General features: G+C 44.4%; 1 protein-coding gene across 1 annotated transcript in view; it reads left to right on the top strand.

The window, feature by feature from the left end:
* Positions 1-27,228, top strand: part of MYO18B (myosin XVIIIB) — an 842,989-nt gene that overhangs the window by 475,298 nt on the left and 340,463 nt on the right. The window contains exons 27-29 of the mRNA XM_082258232.1: positions 7,039-7,158; positions 8,690-8,798; positions 10,253-10,377. Of these exons, the coding sequence (XP_082114358.1) occupies positions 7,039-7,158; positions 8,690-8,798; positions 10,253-10,377 (354 nt within the window). The remainder of the gene's footprint in view (positions 1-7,038; positions 7,159-8,689; positions 8,799-10,252; positions 10,378-27,228) is intronic.

Genomic DNA, 27,228 nt, shown 5'->3' with positions numbered 1-27,228 from the left:
TGACACATGGGGCAGTCCCGGGAGAGGCCAGGCCTGTATCTGGCCAGCCTGATCGGGGTGAGGTAAGTACGGTGGACTATGAACAGTTGGGTTAGCCTGTCAGACAACCTGGGTGACACTTTCTGGCAGGTTTCAAGGGCCTCACACCAATCCTCATCCTCCATTTCGCCCACCTCCGGTTCCCGGCCAGCCTTAACAGCGTACGCAATGGCAGTGGAGGAAGGCAAGTGTAGTGCCGAGTACAAAATAGAAATCAGGTGGCTGGGCTCAGTACTCTGGACTATCTCCAGGATTGGCAGGGATTCCAGAGGGGTCATAGCTGTCTGGATCTGGGCCTGGAAAGCATGCCTAAGCTGGTAATATCGAAACAACATGTAGTCCGGGAGTGAGTGGGAGGCTCTCAATTCTTCAAAGGTGCCTAGGGTGGACCCCCGTACAATATGTGAAAGGTAATATACACCCCTACCACCCCATATCTCCGAGTCCGGCACTGAGCGGAGCTCCTGGAGATTCTCATTGTGCCACAGAGGGGTAAGGGTATGCAACGGGGGGTAACCCATTTTATCCATCACCACCGCCCAAATGCGGCTATAATGGTGCAACATAGAGTTGGAGTCTCCCCTTGTTCCCACGCCCCGGCAGCCCCTCAGGATGACCGACAGAGGGTCACCTGTCGTGTGAGACCAGGCAGGGCAGAGCAACAAAAGGAAGCGGGTTCTGTCAGTTTTGTCAAGGTGAAATAGCTGAGACAGTTGTGCAGCTAGGTAATAAGAGTTGAAATCGGGCAACGCCACACCCCCGAGGTTGGCAGGGTTCTGTAGTTTACGCCAGGAAAGCTTGTGCCTACTGTTACCCCACACGAACGCTTTCAGGAGTGAGTCCATTTGCTTAAAATATTTTAGTGGGAGGTAGATCGGGGAATGCCAGAGAATATACAGGATCTTTGGCAGTAAGACCATTTTTATAAGGTTCACCCTGCCCATGACTCCCAATGGCAGTCTGGACCAAATTTGAATCTTGTTTTTAATCATGGGGTAGAGAGGTTGAACATTGTCCCGAATGTAATCTCGTGGGCGCGCCGTGACCCGCACCCCAAGGTATTTAAAGTTATCTACCCGCTGTAGGGGACCCGTCGCGAGAGCCGCCGCAGGCACTGGGGTGTCGATAGAAAGGACCTGGGATTTGTCCCAATTAATTTGTAGTCCGGAATAGGAGCCGTACTGTTCGATAAGGGAGAGAGCCGTGGTCAGCGAATTCCCAGGGTCTGCCAGGTACAAAAGAGTATCGTCAGCATACATGCTTATTTTTTCGACTAAGGGTCCCATACAGAGCCCATGTATGTCCGGGTGGGCTCTGATGGCAATAGCCAGTGGCTCCGCCGCCAGAGCGTATAGCAGGGGGGAAAGCGGGCACCCCTGTCTGGTCCCTCTGGCCAGCGGGAACTCTTCAGAGGCCCACCCATTGGCCAGCACCCGCGCAGTCGGGGCGCTATAGAGGAGCTGAACCCATTTAAGAAAATTGGGACCAAAACCAAAACGCCGAAGGCATTCCCACAAGAAGCCCCACTCCACAGAATCGAAGGCTTTGGCCGTGTCCAGTGTCACGACTACTCTCTCCCCGGTGTTGTCATGCGTAGCCTGCAAGTTCATAAATAGCCTACGGAGGTTAAATGACGTGTTCCTGCCAGGCATGAATCCGGATTGATCCTCATGAATTAGGGACAAAATCACCCTATTCAGGCGGATGGATAGGATTTTGGCCAGGAGCTTAACATCCACCTGCAGGAGAGAGATAGGGCGATATGATTCCGGGCACTGAGGGTCCTTACCAGGCTTCGGTATCAAGACAATCAGGGCCTCCCTCATAGTTGCGGGCATACTGAAGTCCTTAAACATAGCATTAAACAGTTCAAGCAGTTTCGGTATAAGGAGTTCAGAATACTGAGCATAGAATTCGATCGGGAGACCGTCAGTGCCTGGCGACTTCGACCTGGGGAATCTGGACATAGCTTCGGCTATTTCAGCCTCCGTGAGGGGAGCCTCTAGGGGAAGCAGCTGTTCCTCCGTTAGCGTGGGAAATTTCACTGTGTCTAAAAATGAATACATGTCGGTGGTGTCCGTGGGGGCCCTAGAGGAGTATAATTGACTGAAGAAGTGGCGGAACCGCTCCGTCACCTCTCCCGGGTCTGTCATCAGGGTCCCTGAGTCAGTCCGCAGGGTGATCACCACCGGCGGCCTGTCTTCGCAGTGTACCAAGTAAGCTAGCAGGCGTCCCGCCCGCTCCCCCTGTTCGAATATTCTCTGCTTCTGGAAAAGCAACTTAGTCTTGGCCCGTTCGTATTCCACCTGAGAGACCGCCCGCGACAGAAGTCCAAGTCGGGAGGCATTCGCCGGCGAGGGGTCTGTCAGGTATGCGCTATCAGCCTCTTGCAACTCAGTCACTGCCCGAGAGTACGCCTCACCGGAGCTGGCCTTAAACCTTTTTATGTGCGACTGTAGGGATGACCTAGCATGCATTTTAAACGCCTCCCACACCGCTAGAGGAGAGGCAGTCCCCCCATTTTCAGTAAAAAACTGGGCCCAGCAGGTATCCAACGATGCCTCCTCAGGTAGCAGGGTTAGCCAAATGGGGTTGAGACGCCAAGCCGGGGGCGGCCTGTCCAGGCCGAGCCTGACTTCCGCCCAGTAGGGGCTGTGGTCCGACAGCGACCGAGGGGAAAATCCAACAGTCATCAGCCTCGGGGTCAGGACCCGGGAGAGCAAAATAAGGTCAATGCGGGACATGGTATGGTGCGTCGGGGAATAACAGGAGTACGCCCTCTGGTGAGGAAACATAGTCCGCCAGGAATCCACCAGGCCCGCTGCCCCAAGCAACCGGGCAAATCTAGTGCTGGTCGCCTGCGACGGAGCCCGGGGGAGAGGCTGCAGCCTGTCTAGGGAAGGGTCAAGGACAGTATTGAAATCACCCAACCAAATTGCTGGTATACTTGGAAATTGGGACATATACAATAGGCCTGCTGCTATCACTGTCATGGAGAAAGGGGGAGGAACATAGAAGGCCAAAATTAAAAATGGTTCCCCAAAAATCAACACCTGTAAGAATATAAACCTACCCTGCGGATCCGTCTGGGAGTCCCGGAGCTGAAAATGTACCGTTTTGGCCACTAGGATCGCCACCCCCCTAGAGTGGGAGGTGAACATGCAGTGGTATGCCCAGCCCACCCAAGGTCTCTTTAAGGAAAGGTGCATATGGCCATCTAGGTGGGTTTCCAGGAGTACTAGTATATCCACTCGTTGTTTTTTGAGGAAGGCAAACGCTGCAGACCGTTTAAGTTTGTCTCTAAGGCCCCGGACATTCCAGGTCATTAATTTCAAGGTGGCCATCTAACCGAACAGAAAGGTTCAGGCTGCAACAGCTCCAGGCTCCCAAACTTCACCACATGATATACCTGCCCCGCAGACCGTACATCCTCCACAGCCATAATAAAAGTAACATATATAAGCGTACCGCACCATCCCTGCTCACACAAAAAGGAAAAACACAACATAAAAGTAATTACAAAACATATCATGAAGAGCACTTCCTGAAAAACAGTAACCCCCCACCCCGCCCTGCACCAACCCCAACTCGTGCGGGCATAAAGTCCCAAAAAAACACAACCCAAGGTCCCCAGGAAATATTGTGGCTTATAAACATAAAGGGCTCGACCATACAAAATCCTGAGTAACACAACGGACACGTTAGGACCGTGTAGATAATTAGCTAGCCACAGGCATATACAATGTATAAAAAAAGAAGGGAAAAAAATAAAGAAATCCGCGGGGACCCGGCACCCGAGCTGATCGGGTGCAGGGGGCGAAAAATCGCTGGATGGCAGATTGGGCCGTGGATGCAGCCCCAGTAGCAGAGTGGGCATCGGTGAAGCCGATACCCTCCGCCGGGTTGAAAACTGGTGAAGTCTCCTCGCTGAAGTGGGTAGGAAGTCATGGTGGGAGCAGCTGTCCAAGTCGGGCAGGAAAGCAGCCCCCCTCTGTACCCCATGCGGCAGTCTCTCATACAAGTCGCCTGACCGGATGTCCGTGCATAGGGGAGGGGGGGGAAGATGAAAGGAGGGTCGCCAGGAGGGGGTAACCAGCTACATGAAGCAATGGGGGAAGGAGGACCAAGGAGTGTGAGGGGATAAGTCACAGCAGAGATAGGAAAAAAAAGGGGGGTTGGCCACCGACCTCTAACCACGGGTGTCAAGGTGCTCCAACCAGGAGATAACCGCCTCAGGATCATCAAAAAAGTGGACGCGGTCCTCACCTTCCACCCGGAGACGAGCAGGATACATCATGGCGTATTTGATGTTCTTGACCCGAAGCCTCCGTTTAGCCTCCATGAAGCCCTTGCGGCGTTTTTGTACCTCCGCCGAGAAGTCCGGGAACACCGCCACTCTCCCATTCCCAAGCAGAATATTCCCTTTCACTCTAGCCAGGCGAAGGATGGTATCCCTGTCACGATAATTAAGAAATTTCGCTATGAACGTGCGCGGCGGGGCTCCCTGAGGCGGCGGGCGACCCGACAGGCGGTGTGCCCTTTCAACAACGAATGTTGGCGACAGCGATTCCCTGCCATAAGTCTGAATGAGGAGCTGTTCCAGATAATTAGAGGGGTCTGAACCCTCCACTCCTTCTGGCAACCCGATGAACCTCAGATTACATCTGCGCAGCCTGTTTTCCAGATCATCCTGCTTTTGTAGGATCTGGTGGACTTGCTGTTGAAGATGGTCAGTGGAGTGTTGGAGTGGGGGGAGGGAGTCCTCCACGCTGCTGATCCTGTTCTCAGCCTCGGTCACCCTGTCCCGCAGCTGCCTCATGTCCTGCCTAATCAAGGAGATATCAACCTTTACTTCATCAATCTTTGTAGTCAGGGTCGCTTGGCATGCTGATATGGCTTCCAGGACTGTTGCTGTGTCTGCACCCGCCGCAGCTCCGACAGCCTGGGACTTCCCGGCGCCATCTTGGGAGGAGGACTCTCCGTCCTGGCGGCGGAATTTATCGAGCTTAGCGGCCGCCTTGGACGTTTTTTTCGGCGGGGACATAGCAGGTCGGGCTCCGGAGTGTCCCGGGGAGCAGCGGGTCTCGGTAAGCCGTCGCGGGGAGACAGGATAGATGATGCAGGATACAATTCCGGCGGAGCTCCAGCTACTCACGTCCTATCTCATGCCGAGCCAGGCCACGCCCCACGAGCAGGAGTTTTAATGCAGAACAGACATGCTTTTGCTCTTCTGCAATAAAGTTACTCACCTGCCTGTTCTCCCCTGTACAGTGAGCTGTGCATGTGCAGCTCACTGTAGCAATGTGTCAATGCAGTGCATTCACATGGCCAGTTAAAGTGGCCAGCGATCAAGACCCAGAAACCGGCTGCCTTAAGATGATAATGGCTGACGGGAGCTTTGGTATGCCGCATCAGTGGATTTAAGGTGAGTATAGTTCCGCTTTAAAGTATAAATAAAGGCTTCAGTATAACATTTTAAACCAAATCTAGGTACTATGTGATGCACAGGCCTTATAAAGTAATCAAGAACCTACCTTTATCTTGCCTGAGTGACCCAAATCTTCCATCATTTGGGTCTCACAAGCTCCATCTCCCAGACACTTCAGCTCTCAGTGGGAGGGTTTCAGCAACAGAGGCAGTACTTTCAATCCAAAAAGCAGTGGGCAGGACTAGGTGTGGCCAGGTGTTGATTCACAAGCTACAGGCGTATGAATCAGCAGTTACAATGCCGATAACAAGATTTTCTCATCCCACTGTAATGTAAACAGGCACAACCTACATGGGAGTGGTTCCTGTGCTGTGAATTTAGGAGCAGCACAGCATTGTTGCCACACCATCACAAGAAGCGGCATTAGGTGGATTTAGTGCAGCAGCACATATTTTTTAATGGGTGGTCAAAGTTCTACTTCAAAACCAAAAAGCCTATTTATTCCTATCAATATTACCAGCACTCCTTCCCCTTCTCCCTGTAGTTCTCTTGCTGATTTTAGCCACAGATGTCCAGAGGTGGACAGAAGAGTAAATATCAAATAGAAAAGGTTACCAAAATCTGTAAATGTTGAGGCATGTATGGACTTTTGTCAGGTTGGGCTGTATAGCTCATAGCAGTTACCAAAATCTGTAAATGTTGAGGCATGTATGGACTTTTGTCAGGTTGGGCTGTATAGCTCATAGCAGTTAACAATTAACACTCCACACAACTAGAGATAAAGTTACACTGACTCCTCCCATTTCGATATCATAGTGAAATGTTATACTCCCCCCCCCCGACTCATCACATGCACAAACAACACTTGTGCAGATTATTTTCACAGTTGCATATAAGGTAAAGAACACATAGCAAGCAAATACAATAACACATTGAATAGCATAGCATTAGAAAATTGTGAGGGATTAATACAATATTAGTACAATATTTAGTAGGCAAACATGAAATCAATGTTATTGCTACAACCACTTTAATGTATATTTTATAATTTTCATAACTGCTAGTTTTAAAAAAAGAGGGCAGAGTGTAATAATGATGAAGTGGAAGAGAGAAAAAATATAGTAATTTACAAATAAAATATATAATTCAATGCTATTGACATCTCAACACCCAACTGGAAAGCCCAGAAAGTCTTGGGTAACAATAGTCTAGTTTTCACATTAGGACCCGTAGATTTCCTTACTGTAATTTGAAAAAAATATATAGATTTACTAAAATGCACAATCTGACACTTGCCTTCCTGCCTAATGTTCTTTTCATTAGTCTAAGCTAATTACTTATTAGGATCTCAAGGTTATTGTACTTTTGCAGTGCCTTTTGACCCTACATTGTAACAACATCATTTTCTTCTTGCGTGCATTAATTATTGAAATGCGCTAATTGAGTAAATGAATTTGCTCCTGCCATAAAAAATACAACTTTTGTCACATTTGATTACTTAATCGGATGCCGTACACCTATTTTATGAAAGATCAAATAAAATGTCACTGAGAAAAATTGGTGTTTTACAGATCACTGATTTAATGACTGAACTGTCTGATGAACGATTCAAAGGTGAAGTAGCTTGTCAAGTTTTAGAAGGTGAGAGAGCAGAAAGGCTGCGAGCAGCGCGAGAGATTGCAGAAATGCAGGTAAGCACATTATCACATATACTTGCAATCATGCAAAATGGGCTGGATTTATTGTACCGTGCAAAAAAATACATTCTAATCATTCTTAATTAGAAGTTTGCGGTACTTCGGCTTGTTAACTCATTACAACAGTTCAGAGTTTTAGCAAAAAGAAACTCATGTGTAACACAGATCTATGTATTATTAGTTGTTAAAATATGTAATGTATTGTTTGGAAGCATTTATAAAGAATTAGAGCACACTAAATATGAGCAAGCATTCTTGTCTACAAGTTTCTGGATAGTATCCTCGGTCAACAAGTTTAACATTGAGCATAATGATTGTGTCTGGGTGTGTTACTACTTTTGCAAAATACTACACTGCATTAGCACATGCCAATTTTAGGTTAGAATAAAAGAAAATCTCAATAAAACAACATTATTGATAAGGAATCTTCTACTGAGAGTAACAAGGAAGTTACCTTTGCTGGCCTTCTCATAAGGAACAAGCATGCTGTTGGTAATGTCAGGTCTTTAGAACTGTTTCCTGTCAGTAACTCAGTCAGTAATGAATTAGCATGACAACTAGAGTTACTAGTTTTTTAGAATTTTCAGAATTTTCGGAAGATCAACAATGGCAGCCTATATATTTTTTTGTTCTCATTTTAGGTTACTTTTGCACATATAGGGTTCAAGCATGGGAACACAATAGCAGCAGATTACATTTACAATAAGTATCCTCTTAAAAAATGACTTGTACTGTGGAAGTTGTGCCCAAAAAAAGGAAAGCCGAATGCAATGGTCTTTTCAACAGTATTACCTGTAGGCTCCCTGCAGCTGATCTTTTCCCCAGGACTTGTGTACTATGCACTATAGCAATGCCATGTCTCTGTGTGGTGATTTCCTTCTTGATAGAAGAGCAAGCCTATGCTTCCTCATGTCAGAGCCTCCCATCCAATGACTCTCTAACAAGAATAACTGTCAGCAGCACTAGAATTTTATCACCGATTCTTATCTAAAATATCATGAGAGTAGCAGTGAGAGGCACAATCGCTTACAAGATCTCACCCTACCATGAGGTTGTAGGCACAATAAGTGCACTGCTATTTTTCAGGAAGAGTTTCAGGTCAAGGGTAGATCTTTTTGTGTACTGTTTAGACACGATAAACAATTTTTTGTTGTTCCCTATATGATAGCCCTGTGGGGAGTTAATATAATGACTACCTTTGTTAGTATATGCTGTTATCATCAACTATTTCAACTGACCCCACAAATAATGTAATTTGGGTTGCCAAACGTCTCAGTTTTTAATATTAACTTGTTCAGACAAAGAAGAAAAATGTAAAAATATGCACTCTTTGTAATTAGGCTAGTTCTTTTCCCATATTTTTTGGCAGATTGGTCTTCAATAAAGCCTTTTACAGAATTAAAAGAGTTTCGCAGTCTATGTATTAATCAATCTATTGACTTCAAATGTATAATTTCCTGTCTGTTCTCTTTTGTACATTTAAATGTACCTTGTCTTTAATCATGAAGCCTCTTTTTTTGCCAAGGTTAAATTTGAACAAATGCAGAAAAACTTAGAGTCTGTGTCAAAGCAGCTAGAGGAAGCGCAACAACAAATCCAACTTCGGGAACTTAGTACAGGCAGTCCTGGAGGAGGTAAGAACAGCAGATAATTGTGTGTGGTATTGTCTACAGTACAAGGCCAGATAATTGTTCTATTCATCAAAACATCCTCCAAATATTCACCTACGATTTTCCAGTTACAGAGATTCATTCCTCTAAGCCAGTGACATTTTTTCAACCTCAGTGTCCAGACAGAGACATTTCTGATATTATCTATTTTTATGATTACTATACTGCTTTGGAATTTATCTTTTCCACAGAAAAAAAAATACTTTTTAAATAAGTATGGGCATATACAGTTGAACTGTGTGACAATTTGACAAAGCAATTGTGCACCTTAGGTTGGAACTAATAGGCCAATCACTACATGATTCCCACAGTAGAAACATAGAAAAACAGTTAGGGCTTAAACTTGGCAGGATAGCTACCAGACTTTGGCACAGGGAATTTGGAAATTAATTTTAAAAGTATTTTCAATGCTCATTGTTTACGCCACCCTCTGTGTACAGTGGGTAACTCTCTTAAATACTTCCTAATTTATAACAGGTAGGTCTGTTGAGTTGTAAATAAATTAAACTTAAAGAACAGCTCAACTAAAATGATTTGCAATTAAACTGGCCAAATGACTCCTGTGCAATACTGGGAAAACAATGGTCAGATTGGCTAGCACTTTCTCAAGTAACGTAGATAGGAGTGGTTGTAGGTAATTATAGTTTGTGATCTAGAAAGCTCCTGATTTCATAAAAAAACATACAAAATTACTAAACGTATTTAAATAGCTGCTATTGCATTAGATTCGTTATTATTATTACTATACAGGATTTATTTAGCACCAACTGTTTGCACAGCAACAATGCAATTAAATACAAGAGGGTTAGGAGGGCCCTTCTCCTGAGTGGGTATGATCTAATAGGGAGGGGCAAGTGGAACAAAAGGTAATAATTGTTAGGAAACTGATGGGAGAAATATAAGATTTACTTATTAGCTGAAGGAAGAATAGGTGTCCCTGAAGAGATGGGTTTTCAGGGATCACCTAAAAGTGAAGTAGGAGATAGCCAGACATATTGGGGTAAAGAGTCCAAAGGATGGGAGTGGCTCTGGAGAACTCCTGGAGATGGGCATGGGAGGAGGAGACAAGGGAGCTATAATGTAGGAGGTCTTGGGAGGAGCAGAAAGGATAATATATTGAGACAAAATTGGTGATGTAGCTTGGGACAGAGTTGTAAATGGCTTTGTAAGCTTTTGTTAGTATTTTGAATTTTATTTGTTGGGCAATCGGAAGCCAGTGGAGAAAATGGCAGAGTGGCAGACACTAAATATAGTTGCATACATTGAGAACCAATGTTGTGCTGGAAGTGATGGTGGTCTAGCCTAGTTTAACTCAATGTTACAAAGAAGAACAAAATAAAAACAATTCATATTTTTTATTCTGTTTGCTACGTGCTCAAACTATGAACAATATATATTTTTTTTATTTATTTATGTAGCAGATGAGTGGCAAATTCGATTTGACTGTGCACAGACAGAAATTAACTTTTTGAGGAAAAGATTGACCCAGTTTGAAGAAAGGCTGGAATATGAGAAGACATACAGGAAAGAACTGGAACAGAAGGTATTTAAAGTGGAAATTCACCCTAGAAGTGCTCACTGAATACTAAGAGTGAAGAAATGTCATCAGCACACCAAGGATTCCTTGAAAGGGTACAAAACTTTATTCAGCGGTCACATAATGTACACATAATATTGCTTGGCCACTTACCCGATGAAGGGACCCTGCATGGCTTCGAAACGTTGCTGTACCACTGAATGTGACCACTGAATAAAGTTTTGGACACTTTAGAGGAATCCTTGGTGTGCTGATGACATTTCTTCACTTTGAGTATCCACGGTTTCCAACCTATGGTCATTACAGCATCCAGCTTCATTGAACAACTAGTTATCTTGCATGTGTGCGTGGGGGATATTGTGTTTGCACTGAATATGCACACCTCCAAATGGATGTTGCCTGCGATGAGCTATGAGAACCTCAGTGGAAACTTCCACAATTAGCTGCAAGGAGGCAGCCCCATTGAAAGCAACAGAGGCTGCCGGTTTGTCGCAGCTAATCGCACATGTTTGCATGTTAACTCTCAAGCAGCAATCATATGTGAGTGCCCTGGACACGGGCAATTCAGGGCTGATCACTCACATGTGATTGCTGCATAAGCGATTACCTGTGAGTGGGCATGATTAGCTGCGAGAGGTGGCAGCCTCCCATTGCTTTTGGTGGGGCTGCCTACTCAAAGCTAATTGCGGGAACCCTCATTGAGTATCTCTTATGTAGCTGGGATTCTCACATCTAATAGCAGGAAGGGTGCATTTGCAGATGTAAATAAACCCTTAACGAACTTTTGAAACCTTTGGTTGTTGTCATTGACACTATCCAACCCATGCTTTCACTCAGCTCCCCTCCCATCCTATACATAAATACCCACCTAAACGAACATGGGCTTAATGGGAAGGGGTTATTTAACACAACATAAATCTGTCTGTCACCACTCTTTAGTGGCTAAACATGTCATTTAAATGAAAAGCAAGCACCACAGAGTACCTGTATATACAGTGGGTACGGAAAGTATTCAGACCCCCTTAAATTTTTCACTCTTTGTTATATTGCAACCATTTGCTAAAATCATTTAAGTTCATTCTTCTTCCTCATGAATGTACACATAGCACCCCATACTGACAGAAAAACACAGAATTGTTGACATTGTTGCAGATTTATTAAAAAAGAAAAACTGAAATATCACATGGTCCTAAGTATTCAGACCCTTTGCTGTGACACTCATATATTTAACTCAGGTGCTTTCCATTTCTTCTGATCATCCTTGAGATGGTTCTACACCTTCATTTGAGTCCAGCTGTGTTTGATTATACTGATTGGACTTGATTAGGAAAGCCACACACCTGTCTATATAAGACCTTCCAGATCACAATGCATGTCAGAGAAAATGAGAATCATGAGGTCAAAGGAACTGCCTGAAGAGCTCAGAGACAGAATTGTGGCAAGGCTCAGATCTGGCCAAGGTTACAAAAAGATTTCTGCTGCACCTAAGGTTCCTAAGAGCACAGTGGCCTCCATAATCCTCAAATGGAAGACGTTTGGGACGACCAGAACCCTTCCTAGAGCTGGCTGTCCGGCCAAACTGAGCTATCGGGGGAGAAGAGCCTTGGTGATAGAGGTAAAGAAGAACCCAAAGATCACTGTGGCTGAGCTCCAGAGATGCAGTCAGGAGATGGGAGAAAGTTGTAGAAAGTCAACCATCGCTGCAGCCCTCCACCAGTCGGGGCTTTATGGCAGAGTGGCCCGACGGAAGCCTCTCCTCAGTGTAAGACACATGAAAGCCCGCATGGAGTTTGCTAAAAAACACCTGAAGGACTTCAAGATGGTGAGAAATAAGATTCTCTGGTCTGATGAGACCAAAATAGAACTTTTTGGCCTTAATTCTAAGCGGTATGTGTGGAGAAAACCAGGCACTGCTCATCACCTGTCCAATACAGTCCCAACAGTGAAGCATGGTGGTGGCAGCATCATGCTGTGGGGGTGTTTTTCAGCTGCAGGGACAGGACGACTGGTTGCAATCGAGGGAAAGATGAATGCGGCCAAGTACAGGGATATCCTGGACAAAAACCTTCTCCAGAGTGCTCTGGACCTCAGACTGGGCCGAAGGTTTACCTTCCAACAAGACAATGACCCTAAGCACACAGCTAAAATAACGAAGGAGTGGCTTCACAACAACTCCGTGACTGTTCTTGAATGGCCCAGCCAGAGCCCTGACTTAAACCCAATTGAGCATCTCTGGAGAGACCTAAAAATGGCTGTCTACCAACGTTTACCATCCAACCTGACAGAACTGGAGAGGATCTGCAAGGAGGAATGGCAGAGGATCCCCAAATCCAGGTGTGAAAGACTTGTTGCATCTTTCCCAAAAAGACTCCTGGCTGTATTAGATCAAAAGGGGGCTTCAACTAAATACTGAGCAAAGGGTCTGAATACTTAGGACCATGTGATATTTCAGTTTTTCTTTTTTAATAAATCTGCAACAATGTCAACAATTCTGTGTTTTTCTGTCAGTATGGGGTGCTATGTGTACATTCATGAGGAAGAAGAATGAACTTAAATGATTTTAGCAAATGGCTGCAATATAACAAAGAGTGAAAAATTTAAGGGGGTCTGAATACTTACCCACTGTATGTGTAGGTCTTGTTCAAAGTGCCTTCCTATTAATGTGTGAGGCCCCCATCAAATTGATTATGCAATATGTAAACTTTGGAGATTGGGAAAGAATAAGGCCAAACGCCAACTTGCTTGCTGAAATCCATTTCTGTATATCTCAACACTCAGAATTTTGGGACTTGTGAAGTGCTGTGAAAACATTTGTAGGCATGTGTGGTTGTCCTTGATGCCTGTATTTCATAGTAGTGGTAAGTTCAATTGAACTTATTTGTGGAAATTCAGGAATGCGATATGACTTGTTTTACATTTTCAATAACGTTTTCACTTAATATGTGTCATTCCTTAATGAAATTGATTAAAGGCCTTGTAACTGGCTAGACACAGCTTTGATGTAATTGTGTGACTTTTTACCCAAATTGCCATCCTCCCACCAGTTTTCTTTTATCTCATGTGTCAAATTAAAATTGTGCGATTTACTAGGGTGAATTTTTCTTTAAAATTCAAAATTTGACACAGACCAGGCCAAATCTGCAGCAATGATCTTAGAATCCTTTCCTATCTCCCTAGTATTCTATTATATTCTACTCTTCTATATCCCTTGCTTCAGTTATAACCATCCCTTCCTCCCCCACTGCTCTATACTGCTATACCGATACCAGAATGTATACTCTTTGGCACCAGGGGATACATTAAAGTATATATCCAGCCAATCCCTGTCAGTTATTACTGCTGTTTGGGGCTCTGTTAAACATGATTTACCCTCACTTCCTCCCTTGCTGGCAACATTTTACTAGACTGGAAGTGAGGGCAACTTTCAAACAGCAAGATAGACAGAACCAAAAATGCTTTTTTTAGTAGAGTAGAGGAAGACTAGAATCTATGTCGGGTTTTTTTTTTCTGTCTGTGTACCTTTTGCAGATTTTCCCTTACCACGTTTTTAGTAAATCCCTTGTAAGCAAACAGGAAGTAAGGGAAAACCTTCTAACAGAGCCCTGGATAGCAAACAGGGGTGCCAACCCTTCCACACTTAGTCGATAACAAGAAAAAGTTTTTGACTTGACATAGACTATATCATGGGCTCTATGAAATGTGCGTTTTCCCTCAAAAGGGACAAGTAATGGGCTCCTTTACACTATAAGTGCTCCAGAGGGTTGTGCTAGGCAGGATATTTGTGCAACATACAGTACCTAACCTTAGTTAACCCAAAGATATACAGTAGTATAAACATACCCTCATTACCCAACTGATCCTTTTATTGATAATTAAAAAAAAAAAGACAAATCCAAAAAGTCTTTATTACTGTCCAAAACTAGATTTCCCCTTCTGTTATGACCCATGTCAAAATATTTAGATTATACTAGCCATACAGCCTTCTACCGTCTTCCACTCTGATACCTTTACAAAGAAATGCACATCATTCTTTAAATTACAGACTTATAAAAAGAGGGAAATAAGAACCCATTTATCTGCAGATACAAATTAGGTGGATTTGATCTTGCTAAAGGAGTTTGAGAGTAGTTCAGAGTACATTAAACTATATGTCTGTTTGATTTGCGTATACATATCATGACAGGGTGAAGTGCAGTCTTCCCTTTTTACTATGGGAGTTATTTACTAATACTGAAGAGTGCAAAATCTGGTGCAACTCCGCATAGAAACCAATCTGCTTCCAGGTTTTATTGCCAAAGCGTAAGGGTCCTTTCACACGGCCGCTCCGTGTGTCCGCAAATCATCCCATCCGTTTGCGGATGATTTGCGGACATAATGTAAGTGAATGGCACTGCGGATGTCAGCGGAATACCATCCGCTGACATCCGATTTTCCTCCTTTCAGTTCTGTTCCGTTTTTTTCGAATGGAACAGAACCCCATTTTTTCTTCCGTGTAAAAAACGGAAAGGAAGGAAAATCTGATGTCAGCGGTGTCATCCACTGACATCCGCAGTGCCATATACTTACATTATGTCCGCATATCATCCGCAAACGGATGGGATGATATGTGGGCACACGGAGCGGATGACACAAATGTCATCCGCTCCGTGAAAAAAAAAAAAAAAGTCCCGCAGCGGACTTAAGCAGCGGAGCGGTCGTGTGAAAGGACCCTAATTGAAGAAGCTGAAGTTAGAAGCTGATTGGCTACTATACACAGCTGCACCCAAGTCTGAGTGCACCAGTTTTAGTAAATCTCCCCCTATATGTCTGTTTGATTTACGTATACATATCATGACAGATTGAAGTGCAATCTTACCTTTTTACTATGGGGGTTATTTACTAATACTGAAGAGTGCAAAATCTGGTGCAACTCTGCATATAAACCAATCTGCTTCCAGGTTTTATTGCCAAAGCTTAATTGAAGAAGCTGAAGTTAGAAGCTGATTGGCTACTATGCACAGCTGCACCCAATTCTGAGGTCACCAGTTTTGGTAAATCTCCCCCTATATGTCTGGGATGGAAATACAGTATCTCACAAAAGTGAGTACACCCCTCACATTTTTGTAAATATTTTATTATGTCTTTTCAGGTGACAACACTGAAGAAATTACACTTTGCTACAATGTAAAGTAGTGAGTGTACAGCTTGTATAACAGTGTAAATTTGCTGTCCCCTCAAAATAACTCAACACACAGCCATTATTAATGTCTAAATTGTTGGCAACAAAAGTGAGTACATCCCTAAGTATAAATGCCCAAAGTGCCAATGTTTTGTGTGGCCACCATTATTTTCCAGTACTGCCTTAACCCTCTTGGGCATGGAGTTCACCAGGACTTCACAGGTTGCCACTGGAGTCCTCTTCCACTCCTCCATGACGACATCATGGAGCTGGTGGATGTTAGAGACCTTGCGCTCCTCCACCTTCTGTTTGAGGATGTCCCTCAAATGCTCACTAGGATTTAGGTCTGGAGACATGCTTGACCAGACCATCACCTTTACCCTCAGCTTCTTTAGCAAGGAAATGGTCATCTTGGAGGTGTGTTTAGGGTTGTTATCGTGTTGGAATACTGTCCTGCGGCCCAGTCTCCGAAGGAAGGGGATCCTGCTATTCATGGTTCCCTCAATGAACTGTAGCTTCCCAGTGCTGGCAGCACTCATGCAGCCCCAGACCATAAGACTCCCACCACCATGCTTGACTGTAGACAAGACACACTTGTCTTTGTTCTCCTCACCTGGTTGCGGCCACACACTCTTGACACCATCTAAACCAAATAAGTTTATCTTGGTCTCATCAGACCACAGGGCATGGTTTTAGTATTCCATGTCCTTAGTCTGCTTGTCTTCAGCAAACTGTTTGCAGGCTTTCTTGTGCATTATGTCTAGAAGAGGTTTCCTTCTGGAATGACAGCCATGCAGGCCAATTTGATGCAGTGTGTGGCGTATGGTCTGAGCACTGACAGGCTGAGCCCCCACCCCTTTAACCTTTGCAGCAATGCTGGCAGCATTTATACGTCTATTTTCCAAAGACAATCTCTGGATATGACGCTGAGCCCACGCACTCAACTTCCTTGGTCAACTATGGCGAGGCCTGTCCTGAGTGGAACCTGTCCTGTTAAACCACTGTATGGTCTTGGTCATCGTGCTGCAGCTCAGTTTCAGGATCTTCTTATAGCCTAGGCCATCTTTCTGTAGAGAAACAATATTTTTTTTTCAGATCCTCAGAGAGTTCTTTGCCATGAGGTGCCATGTTAATCTTCCAGTGACCAGTATGAGGAAGTGAGAGCGATAATACCAAATTTAACACACCTGCTCCCCATTCACACCTGAGACCTTGAAACACTAACGAGTCACATGACACTGGTGAGGGAAAATGGCTAATTGGGCCCAATTTGGACATTCTCACTTAGGGAGGTACTCACTATTTTTGCAAGCCGTTTACACATTAATGGCTGTGTGTTGAGTTATTTTGAGGGGACAGCAAATTTACACTGTTATACAAGTTGTACACTCACTACATTACGTTGTAGCAAAGTGTAATTTCTTCAGTGTTTTGTTACACGAAAAGATATAATAAAATATTTACAAAAATGTGAGGGGTGTACTTACTTTTGTGAGATGCGGTATGAATAAACCAAATTTTACTAATTGTATAGTACATTATTTATAGGGAACATTTAGCAACCATGCAGCCTAGACACATGCACTTGTTAATACCTTGTCAACCCTTTTGCCACCAACCATCTTATAGCAATAGAACTGGCAATTAGAAGCAGAAAGTTGTTTGCTTTAAACATATATATATATCGCTGAACTGTGTAGATCACACATCAATACTGATGTGAAAAAAAAAATCTTCTGCAATTTGTTGCTTGATTTAATGTAGATGCAAACCCCAACTGAATTATTTTTTTTTTCTAAAGCTCTGTATTATAAATAATTGCTATCTTTCTAACAAGATTCTTATTTTCACCTTTATTTTATTCTTTGTTGCCTTTCAATGCTGGTAAATTACTATAGCCTTGTTGCAACCATTTGCTGTCCAGTGATGTTGGCATGGCATTTCTCTAGGCATATTTCCTGAAGCTGACAACAGTGGGCAATGTTTGCATAAATTGTGATGAAACCACTACTTGTAAAATCTCTACCAGAAGTCTATGTGGCAGGGTGACAATGCAACAGAACAATTGGGAGACAAGGACAGGGCGTTATTCTTATAACAGAAAATTCTTGAACAATGCAGGAACACTAGTGAAATCTACAGTCTTAAAAATATTGATATTGAAATATGAATATTGAAATGACATGAACATGGCAAAGCTTGCAGAATATGAGGGTTTGGGTATTGGGTTTACAAATACCTCTCTGCAAGTGTCTAGTGGTGGTCAGAAAATGTAACAAAAAAGTAAAGTAAAATTCAAATTTGTTTGGCACTGCCATTTTTAATTCAGATAACCAAGGTACACATGCATTCTTAATTTCTGTTCTGATCATTTACAGTTATGACGTATTTACAGTTCATGGTGCCCTAGACATCTATAATGGAATTTGTGGTACAGTCTTCACTCATCTGTCACCCTATTACACGACACTCATAGCAAAATGTAAAAGAATGGTATGTGTCCATACCAACAAAGAACCTTTAAAAGCTGGACTCTAAGCAGATATAAAAGACACAAATGATTGCATTTTGTTATCATTAATACAGCATTACATTTATTTATTTTTAATGTAAGCATTCTAAATACTCGGATTTGACCTGGAACCTCTTGCAGTCTCTGTATAGAAAAACTGGACTCGGGTTAATGTGAAAAGAAGCATGCTGATAGGAAGAGAAGCAGAGTGACAGAGAGATCATCACTGCGTATATCACTGCTTCTCCTTTCACAGGCTGGGATGGGCACAGGATGGCCTGGCTCAGAGTAAATTGGCAAAATCATGTTTGCCACCAGACTGAGAATATCTAAAAGCAGAAAAAAAGTACTGCAAAGGAAAGCTGCTTTTGTTACTTTATCTTTTAATTGGTTTTTCATTTTATCTTGTAAATTTTGGCTGATCAGCATTTTAAGTCTTTATATTATTTAGACATATTCAGTCCATAAAAGTCTAAGCTTTTAGGATTGCAGCACTTTCTGTTAGCTAGGGGTTAAGATGTCTCACTACCAGGGTCCTTGAACAATTGAAGTTTCATTTTTTTGATGTATTGCCCTCCTAATCATTTGCCCACAAATGTCTCAATGACAGTACAGTTGTATCTTACATTTAAATGTTTTATATTTATATGTCCCCAGTTTACAGTTAAAAAAAATCCAATCCATAATTCCTTTTTAATATGTTATTTTCATTTTAGTAATCTTTCAAAAGAATTGCTGTTCTTCTGCTTCATATCATTTTTAAAATTCAGTTATAAAAAAAAAAAGAGAAAATACTTTATTTAGGGAAGCTGGTAAAATATGATCCCATTATCTGCATTCTTATGCATGACTCTCAGTAGGTGTTTTGCATACCTCATATTTCTTGTTAAAGATTTAATCTCAAAGATAAATTACTGTTGTGATACAATGGAGGTTGCTGAGAGGGTCACAGTGGGCAGCAAATGTTCAGTAAGGTCTTTACAGAAACCCCTTGAAGCTACAATGGGCATCTGAGTTGCGGCATGGCTTTGACACCAATGGGATTACGTTTTTCCACCTACAAAACCACATTGCATTTAGAATAAAATATTGCTAAAGGACAAAAATAGCAAAGTACATCTATAATATAAAGGCTGTCTATTCCACTAGTTTATAGGTCCTGTGACATTATTTATACACATAAATCAAGCAGATTAAGCTTATGCAGAATCCTATGGTTTTATATACTTTCTGGGGAACATTTCCAAGGAAATGCATAAATGGAAGAGAGAAACACAGAGACTTCAGTTAACAATTCCTTCTACAAAAATTGCTACTTCACTGGCCTTGTCAATTTGCCAGGCCTGTTAATGGTGGGGGTAGGGGATCCTTGAAGCATCTGCAGAGGGGATTGGAAGTAGTAAACAGGAGTGAAGAAGAAAAGTAAAAGCCCAACCAACATTGTTGGTTGAACCAGATGGGCTTGTGTCTTTTTTCAACCTAACTATGTAACTATGTAACAGTAGGGTAACTTGTATATTAAATACAGGCTTTAAATGCAGAACTGCTTAGTAGGGATGGGCCAAACACCTCCCTGCTCGGTTTGCACCAGAACACCGCGAACGGGGGAAAAGTTTGTTAGAACATTCGAACTCTATTAAAGTCTACGGGACTTGAACCTGAAAAATCAAAGGTCCTCATGTTTAAAGGCTTAAATGCAAGTTATTGCCCAAAAAAAGTGTATGGGGGTCCGGGAACTGTCCTGGGGGACATGTACCAATGCAAATTTTTTTTTAAAACAATCGTTTTTAAAGGAGCAGTGATTTTACTGGTGCTTAAAGTGAAACAATAAAAATTAGAAATTCCTTTCTGTATCGTAACTGGGGGATTCCCTTAATGTGCCTGTAAAGTGGCACATTTGCTGCAGCAATACTGACATTTCTAAAGGAAAAAATGTAATTTAAACTTGCTCGCTGCTGTAATGTATTGTTGGCTCCCGGCAATACGGATAAAAAAAAAAGAGAAAAAAACGGCGTAGGGTTCCACCCAGTCCCTTCAGGTCTGGTATGGATTTGGATCTGTTACGCCAAAATTATAAAAAAGAAATACGCAGGGTGCAGGAAGGAGCCCTGCTGTAAAAAATAAGATACAAAATTCAAATCGCAATACTTGTTATACAGGTGCAGAAAAATTGGGCCTTGGTTGTTGGTGGTGCCTGAACACCGCAAGCCCTCACACTTACTCTTACTGGTCGCAGGAATGGCCCTGATGTTAAAAATTCAAAACAAAATTCAAATTGCATGTACATGTCATACAGGTGCAGAAAAATTGGGCCTTGGTTGTTGATGGTGCCTGAACACGCAACCCCTTGCAGTTACTCTTGCTGGATGCAGGAAGGGGCCCTGTTAAAAATTTGTTACAAAATTCAAATCGCACATACTTGTCATACAGGTGCAGAAAAAATGGGCCTTGGTTGTTGGTGGTGCCTGAACACCACAACCCCTCGCAGTTACTCTTGCTGGGCGCAGGAACGGGCCCAGCTGATAAAAAGTTGATACAAAATTCCAATTGTATGTACTTGTCATTCAGGTGCAGAAAAATTGGGCCTTGGTTGTTGGTGGTGCTTGAACACAGCAACCCCTCGCAGTTACTCTTGCTGGGTGCAGGAATGGGCCCTGCTGTTAAAAAAATTCCATACAAAATTCAAATCGCATGTACTTGTCATACAGGTGCAGAAAAATTGGGCCTTGGGTGTTGTGGTAACTGAACACCATAACCCCTTGTAGTTACTCTTGCTGGGTGCAGGAACAGGCCCTGCTGTCAAAAATTTGATACAAAATTCCAATCGCATGTACTTGTCATACAGGTGCAGAAAAATTAGGCCTTGGTTGTTGGTGGTGCCTGAACACAGCAACCCCTCACAGTTACTCTTGCTGGGTGCAGGATTGGGCCCTGCTGTTAAAAATTCCATAAATAATTCAAATCGCATGTACTTGTCATACAGGTGCAGAAAAATTGGGCCTTGGGTGTTGTGGTACCTGAACACCATAACCCCCTTGCAGTTACTCTTGCTGGGCGCAGGAACTGGCCCTGCTTTTAAAAATTTGATTTGAAATTGCATGTACTTGTCATACAGGTGCAGTAAAATTGGGCCTTGGGTACACCTTGACCCCTCGCAGTTACTCTTGCTGGGTGCAGGAACGGGCCCTGCTGTAAGAAATTAGATATGAAATTGTATACCTGTCATACAAGTGCAGAAAATTTAGGCTTTGGGTGTTGGTGGTGCCCTAAACCAAAAACATTGTTGGAAGCTAGCATAATCAAGATTGAGGAATAGGATAAGCAGCATATGCAGTCTTCAAGGGATGGCAGACCCCTAGCAAATTCAATCAGTTACATCAGCATCAGGGGCTTGATAGCTGCTGTTGATCTAGGACTGATTCATTTTGATAAAAGTCAGCTGGTCAATGGAGTCTGTTGACAGATGCACACTTTTGTCCATCACAAAACCTCCAGCAGCACTGAATGTCCTTTTCAGAAAGCACACTGGAAGCAGGACAGGCCAGTAGCTCGATTGCATATTGAGCAAGCTCTGGCCAGTAGTCCATCCTCAAGACCCAGTAACCCTGTGGATGCTCAGTTGGAAAGGTCTCCATGTCTGCTCTTGCCCCTAGATAATCCTGTACCATATGATGGAGACACTGCCGATGGTTGCTTAAACCTAACAGCCCTGGGTGCTGAGGACTAAAGAATTGTTTAAAGGCACCGGTCAGCCAGCCACTTTTTCCACCGCTCCTCCTTTGGCTGAACGAAGCCTCAGAAACATGTCCAGAAAATGGTAACCTCCCAATGTCTGAAAAGGTGTTACACAATTTTTTCTTCAAGGCGTCCTCAAGATGTTTCATCCTCTGCTCCCTCTGTGAAGGCCGAATGAGCTCTGCATCTTTACCCTTGTAACTTGAATCAAGAAGGGTTGCCAACCAGTAATAATCCCTCTCCTTGATACCACAGACTTTGAAGAATCAGGGAGCCCATGCAGCGTAAGTTTGGGGAGGCATGAGATTCTGAGTCCTCTGGGTCACTAAGGAGGACATTGTCAGGAGCAACCTCTCCCCAACCAGGTACAACCCCTGGGGGGAATGAAATACAACCCCTGGGGGGAATGAAAACCATCGCTTAAAGACTTCTGTATGTTATCCTCTATATCCATGCTTCCACAATCCTCCTCCTCCTGTGTGTTTTGTGGCCCTGCAGGAATGATATCTGCATAAAGGGGTCGTGTGCTCCAGCAGGAAGACTAGAGGGATTGTGTCACTGATGCATGCATCGTCCTGGCTCACTATCCTTGTAGCCTCCTCAAATGGTGACAGGACAGTGCATGCATTCTTTATCAGCAGCCACTGGCATGGCGAAAAGAAGCCAAGCTCCCCTGAGCCTGTCCTTGTGCCATACCCACACAGGTACTCATCGATGGCCCTCTGCTGTGTGTGCAGCCGCTGCAGCATTGCCAATGTTGAGTTCCAACATTGGTGGGCATGTCATAAATGAGGCGGTTGGTGGGCAGGTTGACTTCCCATTGAATGTCAGATAGCCAAGCACTGGCATTGTATGACCGCTGGAAATGGCCACAGACTTTTCTGGCTTGCCTCAGAAGATCTTGTAAGCCCGGGTACCTGTTTAAGAAATGCTGCACCACTAAATTTAGGACATGTGCCAAGCATGGAACATGCGTCAAGTGTCCCTATCTGAGGGTGGAGAGAAGGTTGGTGCCATTGTCTCATACAACCATTCCTGGCTCAAACTTCCATGGCGTCAACCACCTCTGAGCCTGCCCCTGCAGAGCTGACAGAATCTCTGCCCCGGTGTAACTCCTGTCTCCTAGACAGACCAACTGAAGCACTGCATGGCATCTTTTAGCCTGACTGCTTGCATAGCCCCTTGTACGCTTAGGGAGCACTGCTGGTTCAGAGGACAATGCAGCAGAAGAAGACATAGAGGAAGAAGAAGAGGAGGAGGGGTGGAGTAGACAGATGTGGACCAAATCAGCACCAGCTTTTTGGAGGCGTGGTAGCAGAACAAGCTCCAGCACTGAACCCTGTTCTGCATCCTTCCCAGCTGACAGCAGATTTACCCAGTGCGTCGTGAAGGAAATGTAATGTCCCTATCCATGCCTGCTGGACCAAGAGTCAGCAGTAATGTGAACCTTCCCGCTGACTTGTCTGTCCAGTGAGGCCAAAATACTACCTTCCACATGATGGTAGAGAGCTGGAATGGCCTTACGTGAAAATAAATGTATTTTTGGAACCTGTCACTGTGGTACAGCACATTCCATACATTCACGAAAGAGGGCAAAGTCTACCAGATGAAAAGGCAGCAGTTGTAGTGCTAGCAATTTTGCCAAGCTAGCATTTAGACGCTGAGAATGTGAATGGCTGGGACAGTATTTTACAGTTCAGCAAATGGGGTTGTGAAATTTGCCTGGTGGTGAAATCAACAGGTGGTGTGCTGCTAGCTAGATTGGGTGCAAGTATCTGTGGCCCCCATTGCTATACCATCATCCCTCTCAGTGCAGGTTTTTGAGAAGATATGAGGTATAGCACAGGTAGAGATCCAAGATGAGGAGCAAGGAGAAGTCTACATTTTATTATAATGTTGGTATTTCACCTGTGTCACGTACCTGATCCGAAGCCGGAGTGTAGAGAGGGCTCCCCTTGCGGCTAGGTGCAGAACACCCCTGGAGGTGAGACAGGGAGTGCTGTGCCCGAAGTAGCATGGGTTGCCGGCTGGGATGGCCAAATGGTGGCTGAGGCCAATGGATGGTAGGTCCAGGGTGGATCTGGAAGACTTGATAAGCCAGGCAGGTGTGCTGCAGGATCACGGGAAGCGGAGTCAAATAGCCAAGCCGGGTCAGACACTGGAGAAAACTGGGAAAGTCCAGGGACAAGCCAAAGGGTCAAAAGCCAGAGGTATCAAGAAGAGACGATGGTCAAGCAATCCGGGTCGGCTACAGGGAATCCAAGGTAAAGGCAAACAAGGCTCAAGGGACACAGGGAGCTGAAGATCATCCAGCAACTAGTACCTGTCACTGCTGAGTTTAAATAGGCCGCTTGGCGCCGAGCGCCGTCACGTCCCGCGTGCATGTGTGCGAATTGGCGCACGCACGTTCTTAGCTGATCTTGCCCGGAGTTGGCCGCGCATGCGTATTTGCGCCAATGCGCGATTTCGCTGATTAGCCAAACTGTTTACCTGACAGTGCCCCCCCCTGAGGGGCAGCCTCCGGATGCCCAAGAGGGCTTGTTTTCCAGGAAATCTTTTAAAAAAGTCCCGTAACAACCTGGGAGCATGTATGCTTTGGGCAGGTTCCCAAGAACTTTCCTCCGGAGGGTAGCCTTTCCATTTTACCAGATATTGGGTTTGTCTTCCCCTTCTACGGCAATCCAGAATGGATTCAACCTCATACTCCGTTTCGCCATGAACTAGGACTGGAGGTGGAGGCAAATCGTCTCTATTTGGAAAGGGACCAGGATTGGCTGGTTTGAGCAGGGATACATGGAACACTGGATGGATCTTGTACGTATTAGGGAGGCATAGTTCAAAGGCCACAGGGTTAATTATTTTCTTGATAGGGAAGGGACAAATGAACCTTGGCCCCAACTTCTTAGAAGGGCAGGGCAACTTGAGGTTAAGGGTGGACAGCCACACCTTATCTCCTACCTTCAAAGCAGGACTGTCCTTCTTCCTTTTGTCATAAAACTGCTTGTAGTCTTCTTGTGCCTTCTGCATAGTCCTTTGTAGGAGTAGGAAATTTTCTTGGAGGAATGTTATCCTATCTTGCACAGCAGGTACCGTAGATTCAGGCATCAGACTGGACAGAAAAGATGGATGAAACCCATAGTTCGCAAAAAACGGAGACTGATGTGTAGAAGCGTGAATGGAGTTATTGTATGCGAACTCGGCACACGGGAGCAAAGCTACCCAATTGTCCTGTGAGAATGTGGAGAAACAGCGGAGGTATTGTTCAAGGGTTTGATTTGTCCTCTCTGTCTGGCCGTTACTTTGCAGATGGTACGCTGATGATAGACAGACCTTGATATTGAAGATCTTGCAAAGAGCCCTCCAGAATCTGGAGGTAAATTGTACTCCTCGGTCGGACACGATGCTGCTGGGCAAACCATGTAACCTCACAATTTCCTTGATAAAGGTATGCGCCGTGTCTACGGCCGAAGGGGTGCCAACCATGGGCACAAAGTGAGCCATTTTAGATAGGCGGTCTACTACCACCATAATTGTAGAAAATCCCTCTGGAGAAGGTAGATCCACTATAAAGTCCATGGATAGCATCTCCCAAGGTTGCTTAGGAACAGGAAGTGGTCTCAATAGACCCCAGGCTTGGACATGGCTGCCCTTACTCCGAAGGCAGGTTGTGCAGGAACTCACATACTCCTTACAGTCTTGTCTGACATTCGGCCACCAATAGGACCGCTGGATGAGTTCCAGGGTCTTACGGACCCCAAAGTGACCGGCTAATTGATGGTCGTGGCATGCTTTAAGGACCGTGAGTCTGGCTTCCTGGGGAACAAAAATTTTATTTTTATGTAAAAAAAAATTACCCTGTTTCTGGAGTGAAGAAGTCTCAGAGGCAGTGCATTGGGCAGAGGCCCGGTCAAGGGTAGTCCGGAGATCCGGCTGGATTAACAAAAAATTTTGGGCAGACAAGATTGTGCTAGGGGTGACATCAATAGGAGTTTCCGGGAACATCCGTGAGAGGGCGTCTGCCTTCCCGTTCTTGGATCCTGGCCGGTACGTAAGGTGAAAATTGAATCTAGAAAAGAACAGAGCCCATCTGGCTTGTCGTGGTCTCAAGCGTCTGGCAGATCTGAGATACTCGAGATTTTTATGATCGGTAAAGATCATAATTGGATGGGCTGCGCCTTCCAACAAGTACCGCCACTCCTCAAGTGCTGCTTTGATGGCCAGCAGTTCTCGGTCCCCTACATCATAATTTCTTTCAGGCTGAGTGAGTTTTCGGGAGAAAAAAGCTACTGGGTGGAGCAGAGCTTTAGGTCCCTGGCGTTGCGAGAGGATTGCTCCCGTGGCTACTTCCGAGGCATCAACTTCAAGGACATAAGGCAAGGCCGGGTCCGGATGTTGAAGCACGGGGGCACTGGTGAATACAGCCTTAAGTCTGTCAAACGCTTCTTGAGCCTCTGAAGACCAGAGGAAGCGAGTGTGTTGCCGGGTCATCTAAGTAATGGGGGCAATGATGCGGGAAAAGTCTTTAATAAATCTGCGATAAAAATTCGCAAAACCCACAAACCTCTGGATACCCTTCTTGTCCGTGGGAGCAGGCCACTCCAGGATGGCAGACACTTTTTGAGGGTCCATAGCTATTCCATTCGTGGAAATGATCAGACCTAGAAACTGTATTGATGACTTCTCAAATTCACACTTTTCCGCCTTTGCATAAAGCCCGTGTTTTCTGAGAGTGGCCAATACTTTTTGCACGTGTATTCTGTGGGACTCCAAGTTGGCAGAAAAAATCAAAATATCATCTAAGTAAACAATAAGGATATTGTCCAGGAATTCTCTGAAAATGTCATTTACTAGATGTTGGAAGGTGGCAGGGGCATTGCAGAGCCCAAAGGGCATAACCAGATACTCGAAGTGCCCGAAACGGGTTCGAAAAGCAGTTTTCCATTCGTCGCCTTCACGGATCCGTACCAAGTTATAAGCACCTCGTAGGTCTAATTTGGTGAAGACTTGAGCGGAGCGGAACCTCTGGAAGAGCTCAGGCACAAGAGGGAGTGGGTACCGGTTCTTTATAGTGATTTTATTTAAGTCTCTGTAATCCACACAAGGCCTTAGGGTATGGTCCTTCTTCTCTACGAAAAAGATGCCGGCTCCGGCCGGAGAGGAAGAGGGACGAATGAACCCTTTTTTGAGGTTCTCGTCAATGTATTGCCGTAGGGCTTCAAGCTCAGTCTCTGAGAGCGGGTAGATACGGCCGAAAGGGATTTCGGCCCCAGGTAGCAGCTCTATCGGGCAATCGTAGGGAAGATGAGGTGGTAATGAGTCCGCTTTCTTTTTATCAAAGACATCAAGGAAGTTGTGGTATACAGAAGGAACATCTTGGCTGGTGTTGGAAACCGGCTGAATAGAGAAACAACCAGCAGGAGACGGGGTCTCAGGAGCCACACAATGTTGTAAG

Source organism: Pelophylax lessonae (assembly GCF_965119305.1).
Source record: "Pelophylax lessonae genome assembly, chromosome: 1".
NCBI classification, from domain to species: Eukaryota; Metazoa; Chordata; class Amphibia; order Anura; family Ranidae; genus Pelophylax; species Pelophylax lessonae.
The sequence above is the reverse complement of the archived record's forward strand: the minus strand, read 5'-3'. Positions and strand labels throughout refer to the sequence as shown.